The sequence below is a fragment of the Fulmarus glacialis genome, unplaced genomic scaffold (genome assembly GCF_000690835.1).
Source record: "Fulmarus glacialis isolate BGI_N327 unplaced genomic scaffold, ASM69083v1 scaffold13787, whole genome shotgun sequence".
NCBI classification, from domain to species: Eukaryota; Metazoa; Chordata; class Aves; order Procellariiformes; family Procellariidae; genus Fulmarus; species Fulmarus glacialis.
In genome coordinates, this window is record NW_009223929.1 from 112,173 (window position 1) to 126,990 (window position 14,818).

General features: G+C 40.4%; 1 protein-coding gene across 1 annotated transcript in view; it reads left to right on the forward strand.

Moving 5' to 3' along the window:
• The window catches only part of PCNXL2 (pecanex-like 2 (Drosophila)), a gene marked incomplete at its 5' end in the record, with an annotated part of 120,453 nt that overhangs the window by 97,228 nt on the left and 8,407 nt on the right, over nucleotides 1-14,818 (forward strand). The window contains 5 exons of the mRNA XM_009581993.1: nucleotides 1,204-1,461; nucleotides 4,124-4,227; nucleotides 12,220-12,364; nucleotides 13,567-13,797; nucleotides 14,147-14,421. Coding sequence (XP_009580288.1) covers nucleotides 1,204-1,461; nucleotides 4,124-4,227; nucleotides 12,220-12,364; nucleotides 13,567-13,797; nucleotides 14,147-14,421 — 1,013 coding nt within the window. The remainder of the gene's footprint in view (nucleotides 1-1,203; nucleotides 1,462-4,123; nucleotides 4,228-12,219; nucleotides 12,365-13,566; nucleotides 13,798-14,146; nucleotides 14,422-14,818) is intronic.

Below are 14,818 nucleotides of genomic sequence, written 5' to 3' on the forward strand. Positions count from 1 at the left end.
TTGCCCCTCGTTTGCTTTGGAATTCAATTCTAAATGAATATCTTTTATTAAAAGAAAAATTATAATCATAAAACATTATAATGGGACTTTCCAGCTGATGCCACTTTCCTTTGCAGCACTGGAACTTCTCCTTAAGTTTCATATTCTTTTGAAAATACACTTTAAATTTGGTTCGGATAGATTTTTTTATTTTATTTATTTTATTTATTATTATTTTAATGGCTCCGGACACAGCGGTTAGAAGAACTTGAACTTTGAAACCCAGGCACAGATATGAGATATGAGTCTCGCTGCTTTCTAATATTTCTGCATTTGGTAAAAGAGGTCCTGCTGAAGTTTCATATTCTTTTGAAAATACACTTTAAATTTGGTTCGGATAGATTTTTTTATTTTATTTATTTTATTTATTATTATTTTAATGGCTCCGGACACAGCGGTTAGAAGAACTTGAACTTTGAAACCCAGGCACAGATATGAGATATGAGTCTCGCTGCTTTCTAATATTTCTGCATTTGGTAAAAGAGGTCCTGCTGAAAAACTCAGTTACATCAGTTATCAGCTTCTTAACCCGAAATATAAGAAATAATCCATTATTCTTTACCGGCCTCATCAACAAATAACAAAAATAGTGATGCTACTAAATGCAGAGAGAAAACAGCAATTAAAACAGCGGTTTTCAGACTTGTGTTGTACACATCTGTCAAATCTCACCTTTGTGGTCAAATTGTGGTGGAACTGTTTGTTAAAGAATTAGGAAAGCTTTGGAAGTCCACAGGGGAAAAAGAGCCCTATTTTGAGCATGTGACCATCTACTACTATTTTTTCAAAATATGCCTGAACTTTTATCGATATCACCTTCTTGGTGATAGACTCTTGAACCCCACTAATATTCAGTAATTAACATGTTTGAATGCTGGAACTCTGTATTCTTATCATAGTCTATTGTTTGTGTTAATTTTCCTATAAGGCAGAAGGGTGTTAAAAATATTACTTCTTTTTCTGTTGTCTGCTATTTAGATATCAATTATTATCATCTAACTTGAGCAGTTTTGTGAAGCAATAATGTCCAGCAGTAAAAAATAGGAAAAATATGTACCATTATGGGTAGTTAGTGTGGTCCTATTTGATTTATTTTCTTCTGTGTAAAATATATCTGCTCTAATCAGAGATAGAGTGACTAACATTTGCACATTTTGTCAACAGAGTATAATATACTTTACAGCAAGTTCTCCCAAAATCCTTGACTGGATAAAAGACGAATCCATCCAAAAGATACTGCAGCCTTATGCAAAGTGGCATTATATTGAACGTGACCTTGCAATGTTTAACATCAACATAGACGAAGATTATGTTCCATGTCTCCAAGGAATAACAAGAGCTAGTTTCTGCAGTGTTTATCTGGACTGGATTCAGTTCTGTGCTAGAAAAAGGGTGGAGGTAAGCTTGCTTTTTTTTTTTTTTGTAGTAGTAGTAGTTTTAATTCTTGGGATAGGAATTAAACGATGCCTCATTGCTCTTTTGCTTGCTCAGGATTAATACAATAAAATTTATTTCATTTAAGCTGTCAGATTGTTGTGGTTTAACCTGGCAGGCAGCCAAACGCCACACAGCCACTCGCTCACTCCCCCCAGTGGGATGGGGGAGAGAACTGGAAAAACAAGTAGAATTCATGGACTGAGATAAAGACAGTTTAATAGAGCAGAAAAGGAAGGGAAAATAATAATAATGGTAGAATATAGAAAATGAGTGATGCACAATGCCATTGCTCACCACCGCTGACTGATACCCAAGCAGCGATCACTAGTTCCTGGACCGGCCCCTATTTATATACTGAGCATGACGTCATATGGTATGGAATACCCCGTTGGCCAGTTTGGGTCAGCTGTCCTGGCTGTGCTCCCTCCCAGCCCCCTGTGCACCTGGCAGAGCATGGGAAGCTGAAAACTCCTTGACTAGTGTAAACATTACTTAGCAACAACTAAAACATCAGTGTGTCAACAACGTTATTCTGGTACTAAATCCAAAACACAGCACTATACCAGCTACTAGGAAGAAAATTAACTCTATCCCAGCTGAAACCAGGACACAGATTTAACATAAAATAAAAATATGTGTTTTGTGGAATGGAAAAAACCCATATTTTGGAGACTACCCTTGTGCAAAAACTGGGTTTTAAGAAGGGGGTTAGTCTTTCAATACAGAACCAATTCCTTATTGTGCACACTTCCCACACCGTTAATTTCATCACCTCTAAAAAGCATGAATATAATAAGTGTTCGCAGAAGTAATGCTGGAGCAGGCTCTGTTCAGGGAATGTCATCATTCCTTCAGTGTTGCCAGTGTTTGTGTACCCTTTCCAAACATTCACGATGTTTGTGTACCCTTTCCAAACATTTGCCTATGTTTGGGTACAGTCTTCAAATGGTAGGGAAGTACATAACAAACTCACTGCTAGTATAGGTCACTTCTGAGAGCTCATAATTCAAATGTGAACCATGCCACAAAACCGTGTGAAATTACCTCACAGCTCTAGAAAGTCAAGGGCAGGTTTACAGCTACGCATTCACATGCTTTGAGCCACTAAGATTACTGATGGTCAGCAATCATTTGTCAGAAATGCACTACTATATTTCCATGGAATACTCAAAATAGCCCAGAGGGAGAATACAGTTTCAAACAAGCATATTCCCTTGATTTAATTTTCTGATTATTGCTGATAATTGCAAAAAATGAGAAATGTATCTTTCCTGGCCACCAGGTACTGTTATTTGTGCATTTTTCATTCGGGATCACTGAGTGCACATCCCCTTTGCTACCACTGACCTTAGCTGGCGTAACATTGCTGAATCTTAATGTTTCTTCTCCACTTTGGTTCCTCCTCATATCTCTAACCCTGAATACCATCCACCAGTTCCTTTGCATATCATTACATTGGTACTGCTTTCATTAAATTGTCCTCTGAGCCTTCCTCACCACCTCCTCCTACTGGGAATATTTCGTCTCTTTTCTTTCCCATCTCCATGTTGCAGCTCCCAAGTTCTGACACACAAAGAATTGCACAGTGCAGGGAAAGCCACTGTTAAATGATGCTTTTTCACTTGTTATGTGGCTGAGACTTTCAAATAGAATAATAGATTTAGGGATGTCCAATAGACTTGAAACTTATCAGAGTTAGACTTAAAAGGGCAAATGAGTGCCTGCACTAGTGTGCACACACACACATTTATATATTTTTTACATCTTTTTCTTTTACCTCTGTTTTTGTAATTCACTAACTATATAGAGGTAAAGTTCATGTAGGAGATGAGATGCAAAAAAAGCTTCGCTCTACACATAGCCCTGAAAATCAGTATATTTTATAGAAGGAGCTACATTCTCCATTATAATTAGCTTCAGTTTTAGAGTCAAAGAAAGCTGTAAGAAATCACCCGTTGCATGGACAGAAATAATAGTCTGTGTCCTCCTAAAGATTCACATTCATGAGGGGTTGTTTCAGTTTTTCCTCCTGCTTGACAGCAAGGTTTTCTTTGCAAAAATTTCGGTAAAGAAAGTCTCCTGAGCTAGTAAATGTCAATGAAATGTTTTCACTGCTTTTTAAAATGTGAGGTCAGCGTCATCAACGGTATACAATTTAGATGTACGTTGTCATTCACTAAAAGTATGTTCCCCCAGTTTTTTCCAAAAAGATGGTTCTTCTGGAATCTATGGGGGAGTTTCATATGCACTGTGTCCCATGAAAAGGGGTTTGGCTGCCTCCAATTGCAGTGTCTCTCAGCAATAAGGAATCTGCTCTGGTTTAGAATGTCAGATCTGGAAAAACAAACAAACAAACAAGCAAAAAACCCCACAAAAAACACCACCACCACCAAAGCTCCCCTCCCGTGGGATCTCGCCACCCGAGATTGAAATCTTCTGTTTCTAGCCAGTGGGCAAAATAATCTTGCACTTTGCAGAAAGCCTCTGATGGCAACAATCTTCCTTCTTGTTTGGTTTAATTGCAAAGAGTGTTTTTGTGTGTAGGTCCAGCTACAAGCAAATTTTATGAATGTTAGGATTTATAGTGCAGTGCTGTTAAAGATGGTATTTGCATCTGGAATAACATGCTGTTATTAAAACCTCGTAGCACCTGGACAGCGATGAGGATTCTCCTCTAGTTACGCTTTCCTTTGCCTTGTGTATACTGGGTCGAAGAGCTTTGGGAACTGCAGCTCACAATATGGCCATCAGGTAATTTTTAGGAATCCTTTTTCTTCATTTTAGAGCAAAGACCTGTTTGTTTTTTTTCACTTAATGTGGAATCTCAGCAGAAGATTAGATCAAGGCGAAGTCTCTTTCCTCCATAAAATAATTTGTTTTCTGCCATTCTTGGACATCTTTTACTTTGGTATTTTGCTTAATAACTAATATTATTCTTTATTTCATAGGGCAAAACAGAATTTTGCATTGAAAGAATAGGTACCAATGGTTATTGCTTGTGTTCACTCATGCCTGGCCTGGCTACTGTAATGCTGACTTCCTCCAGAAGGGGAAGAAACTGCTAGGTATTCTGACATCTAGTTAGCTAAATAATAACAAATCCATAAGGGTCCTCTACTCCTCAGGGCTGTATTCCATGTTCCTTGTGCCCCTTCATTCTGGTGACCGAGGAAGGGAGAACCTCACATCTCTTGAGACCGCAGCTTTGTCTTTTCTCAGTCTACCTTACTCATTCATTCATTCATTCGAAACACTTCTTCCTAGAAAGTCTGGTTAATTACAATATGTTTGGTTAAGTTTATTTCTGCATATGCTCTTTACCTTACATTTTCCTTAGGGATTCCTTCACTAGGAGTTCTGAGTTGTCTGGGTTTTATAACGTACCATTTATACTGTGCTAAGTGTTCAGCCTGAGTAATTAATTTTACAGGTAAGGCATTTTATGAATGAAATAATCGTTACTTTCTTAAAGTCTAACTTCTCTCCTAATTTTCGATTTTTATTAGGTGTATTTGAACTCCCTGTGTTCACAAGAGTTTAGTAACAGTAGAGAAGATTAGTAAATACAGTCTCTAAGTGACCTTGCTGTATTGGCACAAAACTGTGAATAAAGCTAGCTAGCCCTCTAGCAACACGGTCCCTAGAGAGGATTTGTCTTACTAACAAGCAAACAAAGAGAGCATGTGCAATTTTGAATACATTTTCTGTTATAAGATAAAACAGTCCTTTAAATATTCACTCTAGCTTTGTTATCTGTTGTTTGTAACGTCTGTTTTTATGTCTTCCTCTTTCAGCCAGTCACACAAAATGTTGATGGCCCACATGCCCCATTTCTTGGTGTGCTGCTTCTTTCTGCTTTCTACAGTGGCTTTCATCATCTCTTTTGTACTAGTCTTTGCATATTCCCTTCCTGTAGTAGTTTTCTTCTGGGTTGAGGTTCCTCTCCCTTCATTTCTATGCACTCGAATTAGTGTGATGTGTAGTAAGTCATCAGTATTTCCAAAATTGCCCTATTTTTTTTATGATCCAAATTTTAGAGTTTGGGGACATGATAGAAAAGTTGATGTGCATTTGTGATTTTTTTTTTGAGAAAAGATTAAAGTGATTTGATCTGGGGCTGCAATAGATATGTCACAGTGATATTAGAAATGCATCTAAAAATATCACAAAAGCTTCCTAAAACTGTCATCACATTGCATGTACTTTTCACAGGATCTTAAAATCTTCATTACAGTGTTTTGGCACTAGTACAGATACGATAACAATGTCACCTATTTTTATTGGCTTACGTGGTCAGTAGCTAATGGAAAGAGATAGTGTTATCAGAGACTTTTCAAAGCTTAACATGGAACATATGAACGTTGAGAATAATTATTTGCAAAGTCTTCTGTAAAGATTTTAATAATAATTGCAGGAGTCAGCTATACTATGTCTTTTTAAAATCTGGAAAATTACCAATGAACCAAATCAGTTTCTCTCTTCTGGTGAGTGGACACTCCATACTCAAATATACTTTTCTTGGGGACAAAAGGTCTGTAGAAGGGGAAAAAATGTAAAAGTCTCATGCACAGCACAGCTCTATCCCTGAATCCATTTCTGAATCCATTCTGTATAATCCTGTATCTTTAACTCCTGATTTTCTTTTTGTTAAGAAAGTGCTCCAGGGCAGTATTGAATCATTGTATTTTTTTAAATGTATTTTGTGACATAAAAGGGATTAAGTGGAAGCTTCTGTCAGTATCTTTTTCAGTCCTACTTCACAAAAGCTTTCCCTAAAAAAGTTTCACTGTGAAAAACTGTGTCACTTACCCACTTGGTTAAATTACCTTTAATACATTTCAGCTGTTAGAAAGATTTTCTGAAAAAAAAAAGGAATCTGAGTAGCACAAGTCAAGTTATAAATTGCTACAGCTGAAAACATGACTTTAGCTTAGTGAAATATGTTATTCTTGTCTTAAATAATTTATATGTTTATTTTAATTGATAAAAACAATTTAGTAGAAATTATTAACTAAGGAGCAAGGTGGGTACGCTACCCCCTGACATCAAGACCTTTATCAACAAAAATCCCCCAAATACATTCACTTCAGCACAGAGGGCAGTTCTTACCATACTTACAGTGTTTACTGCTTCACACAGATCTTCACAACTTATTTAAACACAAAGCAGCAGTAAGTCAGCAAGACTCCAATAGGAATACAATTATATGGCATGCCGGAGGGAAGGAGACTTTGTCCAACACGTGCAACGCTGCTGAGGCCAGAAGGAGATGTGCCCGAGGATTAACTTTAGGCACTGAAGGCAGGTCTCCCTCCCCTCTCTCTGTGTTTGATGGAGATACAGCAGCTCTTACGGAGGGTGATTTAGAGCATTATTGCTGGTCCTAGCCCCCAGCTCTCAGGCTGTTGCAGGTCTGCATTCAGTCAGATGGGGGAGAAGTACTTACAGTCCTCGGAAGCTGGAGGAATTGTTCCTTAGGTGATGCTTCACAGTCCTTTTCCTTGAAAAGGTGTCATGATATTTTGGGGACCTTTTGGAGCCTATTGGTGCTGAACAGGTGTCGTGGTTTAACCCCAGCCGGTCACTGAGTACCACGCAGCCACTTGCTCACCCCCCCCGGTGATGGGATGGGGGAGAGAATCAGAAGGGTAAAAGTGAGAAAACTCATGGGCTGAGATAAAGACAATTTTATAGGGAAAGCAAAAGCCGCGCACGCAAGCAAAGCAAGCCATCTCCAGGAAAGCAGGGCTCCATCACGCGTAACGGTTACTCGGGAAGACAAATGCCATCACGCCGAACGTCCCCCCCTCCTTCTTCTTCGCCCAGCTTTATATGCTGAGCATGATGTCATATGGTATGGAATAGCCCATTGGCCAGCTGGGCCAGCCGTCCTGGCCACACTCCCTCCCAGCCCCCTGTGCACCTGGCAGGGCACGGGAAGATGAAAAGTCCTTGACTAGCGTAAACATTTACTTAGCAACAACTAAAACATCAGTGTGTTATCAACATTATTCTCATACTACATCCAAAACACAGCACTATACCAGTTAATAGGAAGAAAATCAACTCCATCCCAGCCGAAACCAGGACAAGAGGGTTTTAGTTTTCTGCAGAGATGGTGTCAGAACAGGCAATCCCACAGCCAGCTGTGTGCATGAGGGGGATGCACTGCATGTACGGCTGTTGGGAGCTGGCTCACTTTGTAAGAGATCAGGGCTCCTAACACATGCTCTGTCACACTTGAATGCTGGACTACAAAAACTTAGATTATTTAGATTACTCTGGTAAGCACTGAGGAATGACCTTGAACTTCATCTCAGGACTGTCTGTTAATTCTGGCTGCAAAGCATCTTGTGTACAACGTTGCTAGAGGTTTCATGATGAGTTTGAGACGTAATGGCCAGATAGGCATTGTAGTCTTCTCCTCCTCACGCTTATTTCTATGAAGTGTTTCAGGTATGTCCGATGTGAGCAAACTAGCCAAGAATCTGTGCTCTGTAGTCCATGTTTTGTTCTCGGGAGTAACTGTGCAGGTAGTAGGAAACTTTCTCTGGACTAAGTCTAGCCCTTGCTGTGTCTTGAGGAGTCACAGTCATCCAACTGTTGTGCAGAAATAGTAATGCAAAGGTAATGTTACACTGAGCTGTGCACTACAGAATTGAGATTCAAGTTTACATTGTGTATGTAAACTATCAATTTGCACTCATTTACACATGATTTTGTCTAATCTATTAATCAGTAAATGTCACTGTGTAAACCAAGATTTTAAATGCTCTTATATAATGTATGTAAATAATTATGCAGTGTACCTGTTCATGTAAATGTCAGTAGAAACCCAACATTAACACTAGATTACACAATAAATGCATTCATTAAGAAGGCAGAACATTGCTATGCAAATCACTTGCTTTTTTAAACTGTCATTAGGAGGCATCCTGCACAAAATGCAGTTTGAAGAATGACATGACATTACCATTCATTTATTCAAATACGAGTGATATGTTTAGGTGTGTATTTGTAAAAAATTACTTAATAATCCTATTCAGCCATGAGACCTACTAGTAAATAAATTCAAATTTGGAAAAATACAAAAATCTCTTAATAAAGCATCTCTCATCAGATACTTCCAACGCTACCAAGCCTGGATGCTCAGGTCCCCTAAACTCCCTCTGGGTATTATCACTCAGTGTGGACAGAGGGTCACTCCAAGGAAAGCCTCTGCCTGGAGGAACCGCTGCTCACGCTGCAGCCCAGGGAAGCAGCTGGCTCCACTTGCCCCTTTCCTCCTGGGCACCACGTTGCACTGCCCAGCATCTGAGGGGAAAGAGGTGGAGGGCAGGGGACATGGCGCCACAATGCTGCCGGCGATGCTGCATTGCTAGTGGGAGTTCAGGCAGACAGTGCAGCTTTACGTCTGCCAGAGCTGAGCAGAGCAGTAGCAGGGGAGAAAAGTTTGACTCTTAGCTCACAACCACTATCATCTAAAATACAAATTTAGAAGGGCTACCATTGAAAATATTTCATTCAGGTGAGCTACGACACCTAGGTCATTACCAGCTCACAGGCATGCATGTTTCTTTATTCCTTAAATAAATCTGCTGTTAACATTGGGAAGGGTCTATAAACTGCAGACAGAGGATGGGTTTTGGTGTGCAAAATACACACAGATATATTCACCAGCTCATTAGTCTTCATCCGTACTGTTTTCAGGCTTGCATTGAATGCTTTTAGTTTCAGCTGTTGGAGCAACGTAAGGAGTGCGGTAGGAGGGAGTATTTGCTTTGGCTCTGTTGCCCTCCCTCTGGTATTTGTGGTGCTACTTAATCCCCTCCTTTCTGTATGTTCGAGGGGCCGATGGTTCCCACACACCTACTAGTCTTGTTCTAAAATAGCTCGCAGTTGTGACAGCAGCTTTTCGGGTTCTTAGCTCAGAGGGTTAGAAACGTTGCCAGAAATAGTAGTTATGTCTCTTCTTGATCAATGTCATTTCTTTGGCATGTGAATTTACCTTAATTAGTTTTTAAAATATTTTGAAAGAGCCTGTACTAACTGAGGTATGTTAAAACTGGGCCAAGAAAGAAGCAACAACCTTGAGTCAGGCCTGAGATGAAAGCTGTTGGCTTTACAGCTTCCTTATAATCTCATTAGAGTCTTCAGGAGAGAGCATAACAATGGGAAAAATAACAACAGCTGTATCTTATGGGGATTAAGGGCTGCGTGTTACAGAAGTAATGGCTTGAGATAGTGTCACATTATAGGCAGAATGTACCCAAAAGCCTCATTACGATTGGCAGGAGAATAAAAGATGTCCATGGTTTTGTGAATACAGCAATCTCCTCCAGACCTCTCTGGTGGAAAATACGATATATAAAGTAATTGACTCTCAGCCTCTCACAACTACTGCCATCACTGCTTTGCTCCTTGTAGCAGTCATATTTGTCCTTAAAAATGCTGGTTAGAGAACTTATTATGCAGAGGGATGAGAAATGGCTGAGTGTTCCCTAACCAAGCACAGTGAGAGCTGTACGTGCTTCCCTCTGCTCCTCTGCTGATGCTCAGCTGCGGTTTGCATAGCTGTCCTAGTCCTGGCCTTGCTTTCAGCAGATACTGCTGTTCGCAGCAGCCTGTTTAGCATGTGCTGATGCCTATAAGACACTTTGATGTGAATGCAAACTCTTCGTCTGCTCTGGTGTTCAGATGCGGCTCTGAGAGCTTCTAATGATGTAAAAAACAGTTCTCTCTCCTGCCTACTCCTCCCTTCATCCCAGCCAACTTTTCAGAGCAAATGCAGGGGGTGTTATGTGGGGAAAAACTATACTACAGATCATCATTAGGCGCAGAGTTCAGGGTAGTTTTTTCAGTTTCATCCTGGGAAGAAGATTTAGATACAGAAGTGGTTTTTTCCAGGCAAGGATTCAGCTGTGTGTGCTGGATGTTGTCTAGTGGGTGGGCGAATGAAAGGACCCTTCCTGATTTCTAGCCTTTTCAAAGGAGATGATAGTCACATATTTCACCACGCTGGCTGCACCCACCATGTTTTTTCCCCTAACTGGTTTATTCTAGGGCTTTCCTAGCTATTAAGCAGGATTTGGGTATATTATCATTTTCTAAACTGTGGAGATGATTGATTAAAAGTCAGTGGGGATCAGGACCCCCGCTCCTTGAAGACACATAGTAACTCTCATTGAAATCAGCGCTTGAATGTTTTGAAGATCTGAGTGTAAGTGCCTGTCTCACGTAGGTATGTTTTAAGATGTAACTTAGTACTAATAAATGCAAATCAGTTAAGAATTCACAAGAGCTTCCCCGTACTCTTCATGTTCCCAGCAGCAACAGCAGCCCTGCCCTCCCAACTGGCCTTGGTCCCACTGATTAGTTGATTTGTATTACACGGTGCTTTCGCCGAGAAAATCGGTATCCAGCTGTTTTTCTGGTAATAACATATATATCTTTCCATTTTAATTTCTAAAACATGCTATCCACCAAGGGCAAAATTAGAATGTGTCCGAGCTGAGGATAGGCCAAGCAGTCTCCCAGTCTCTCTTCTCTCTCTCGGAGAAGAGAAAAAATTTAGAAGATTTTTTTTCTTTTCCTAAAATAATTAAGAAAGCTCAATTATGTGGAAAGATTATGCATTCTCTGGAGAAAGCCTGGGTGGTAATGAAAACCACTAACATCTTAATGCAGCTTCTCCTCAGAGCCTTTACAATCTGAAAAAATCAACTGTTGTAAGAGTAAGTAAAATCTTGGCAGGTAGATGAAACCATGTCCTGTGGGTTTGCAAGAGATGCCTGTTTTTAACAGATGGTTCTGTTTTCCTCAATTTCGAGATCACTTCTTCAGAGCAGCATTAGGATGGCAGTCCTGCTACATAAGCATTGTACAAGTGGCTGTGGTGTCGTTGTGGGAAGCTTGTGATTCGGGGTGCAGATTGGAGCTGAAGGCTCGTGCAACCATTTTCTAACAACTCCTTGATTGTGTACCTTTTACCTCTTGCTTAAATCTCAGGTCCAGGCAAACTGTCATCCAAGGTCAGGCAGAACTGGTTACATCTAGATTCTTATATTAGAAAAAAGAAACCCGGTGCATATTTGCTTTGGGGCTCATTGTTTCAGTATGAAATGCCTGTCGTTTGATTCATGGTCTCACCTGGTTTGCTGAACAGTTCCTGAAACTTAGTATTCTTCTTAGTACATCTGGTTTAATGTTCACGTCTGGGTTGGATTTGCATGACAAAAGTCTCAGATTTGCTGAAAATATTTTTTATAGCTGGTGTTTGTTTTGTTTTTTTTTTATTTTTACCTTGCAAGGAGAAGTGCTAAGAGTAACAGGGCCAATCAATGAACTTCCAAATGAGGGGGCAGCTTCTGCTGCCTGCAGAGGGACTGCAGAGCAGCTGGCACTCTTTGACCTGGTCTCTTTGGTACAGCCGCAGAGAAGCAGCACCCTGAGGCACCCCGTGACCCAGCCACCCATCCTTAGGACATCCTTTGTTCCAGGTGCCACATGCGTTTCCTGGCCAGTTGTTTACAGTGCCAGCAGAGGGAAAACCACCTACCCCGAGGAATGGTTTCTCGTTAGAAATATGCATGCGGCCCCTGCTTTATACCCGCCGCAGGAGCTCACCCTGCGCCGGAGGGCCACCGGTCACTGCGCAGCTCAGCACGTGGCCGGCAGCTGGCAGGAGTCTGGCTTGGTGAGACGGGAATGACTTCTGGGAATGACTGCTGCCTTTTCTTACAGCTTGGACTCTTTTCTTTATGGGCTCCATGCACTGTTCAAAGGAGACTTTCGGATAGCAGCAAAAGATGAGTGGGTCTTTGCAGACATGGATCTATTGCACAAGGTTGTTGCCCCGGCAATCCGAATGTCTCTGAAGCTACACCAGGTAGGGTCTTTTTTTCATTTTTATTTTTAACTTTTACTACCACATCTGTTTTCTTAGGGAAACACAGGAAACCTTAGAAGCTGTCCAAAGAAAAAAAAAATGAGAGGGGAATGGAGTACTTGTTGCCTTATTCTGAGAAACTTCCTTAACCAAAATGGAAAAGCTTGGCATTTATTTATTTTGCGTTCACTTGATCTTTTTTTCTGTACCCTCCAGCTGCCCATTTGAAACCATTCCTATTGCAGAGCTTGACCCTGCATTTTTCATCAAAACGAAACTGACGGTCATGTCATGTTTTACTTGCGTGAATACTGTAAAGATAGTTTCTAGTTTGAAAAGAAATACATTGATTAGACCAATTTCATTGCTAATTTATCAATGCTTTCGTGAATGGCCATACACATGTAACGCTTCCATATGTTAAAAGACACAGCTGAGAGAAGAGTGGTTTGAAGGGTTAGTGTCACGGCTGTTTGTTTGATTATGTCAGGCTTTCTGACCCCATTCTGTTTTCAGTTGTAAAAATCTGGCACACCTCCATTGAAGTTGCTCCAGTTTCTTCAGGTCAACCCCTGTATAGCTTGGAGTTGATTTTGTTCTTGCTCTGGCACGTTATGATTTAGTATCATGTGCTTTCATCAGGCATGATATTTATAATTGCTCTAAATGTAACTGAAGTGGAACTGCAATGAATTAATATCTGAGAATTTGACACAATAATTTTATGAATGTTATCACTGGCCGTGTTGCTGCATGATAGCTAAAGTAGTAACACAATATTGTGATACCTGCTGATGGATTCCCAGTCTGTGCTTTTGTTGGTGGTTTTTCGTGAATAAAAATAAGGATTTCCACAAGAACTGTGGAATGCCCCAGGTGATTCCAGTCTCTGTCCCCTTACTCAAAAGCTCTGCCTCCCGTGGTTTCCCACTTTATAAAAAGAAAGTGGATAAGTTGGTCTTCTCCGAGTGTCATGGAGACGTGAGATCAGAACAGGTTACAATAAAAGAAAAATCATATCTTTCTATATTACTGTTAAATTAATTGTTCTACCTCCTCAAAGACACGCTGTATCAAATGGCAAGTCACTTTGGGGGGGTCAGCTGGCCGCTGTTCAAAAAACAGGATTTTGTTTATTGTTAATAGTTTTTGTGTTTTCACAAATATACTGACCTTTTCAATACTTTTTCCTGCACTACCAGGACCAGTTCACCTGCCCAGATGAGTATGAGGACCCAGCAGTTTTGTATGAAGCAATCCAATCTTTTGAAGAAAAGGTTGTGATTTGTCACGAAGGGGACCCAGCCTGGCGCAGCGCTGTACTTTCCAACAGAGAGGAGCTGCTAACCCTGAGACACGTGGTAGATGAAGGAGCAGATGAATATAAAGTTATCATGCTCCACAGAAGCTACTTGAGCTTCAAGGTCATCAAGGTACATATACCATCCTTCTAATACTGCAGTAATTTAGGGCTGTGGTAACTAATATTATTTCTGAGTAATCTGGCCAAAAGGAGAGGTTGATTGTAGTTATCAGAGTAGGGACTGGAGGCTAAAAGAGCTCTCTTCAGCTGACTTCCATTTTGCATCCATATGCTTGTATATCTGAAATAACATTCCAGGCTTTACCAGGCAGTAGCTGCAAAAGTTCATAAAACCTGTTGGTGCAAAGACATGAGGCGTTTGCACACACAGCTACTGCCGTTCTACCTAGATCGTGTAGTTCTGCATCTTAAGTAGCAAATGTTTTCACACGATCCACATGTTTTCAACCTACCTGTAGGTCAACAAGGAGTGCGTCAGAGGGCTTTGGGCTGGGCAGCAGCAGGAACTGATTTTCTTACGCAATCGTAACCCAGAGAGAGGAAGCATCCAGAACAATAAACAGGTCTTGCGGAACTTAATTAATTCTTCATGTGATCAGCCACTGGGATATCCAATGTACGTTTCCCCTTTAACCACCTCGTACCTTGGGACACACAGTCAACTGAGGAACATTTGGGGGGGACCTGTCAGTTTGGACAACATTAAAAAGTGGTTCAGATCCAAATGGTTAAGGTAGGTGTTAAATTTTGGCTATGCAGATAGAGATCCTGCAGTCTCGGTTCCACTGTATTTTCTGTTAAAAGAGAGTAATTCCATACTGTTATCTATGAGTAAAAAATTAATTGCAAATAACTCAGAATATACAAAATAGCCCTGCAGATATAGCAAAAAGCAAATTACTCATTAACTCATTCATGGCTTTTAAGCAAAGCTTTCTACATGTTCAACAAGATTCATTATCAAATCACTTAGCACTACAGACATTTCCCTTATTCCAGAGAATTTTACTGTTTGTGCCTTGTAAATAAGGGTATCTTTTCTGTAACTTAGTGACATGTCAGAACATGAGTAAATGTGTTGGTGGGTTATGGTGGGTTATACTCCAAAGCTTTGGCGGTATAGATGATCA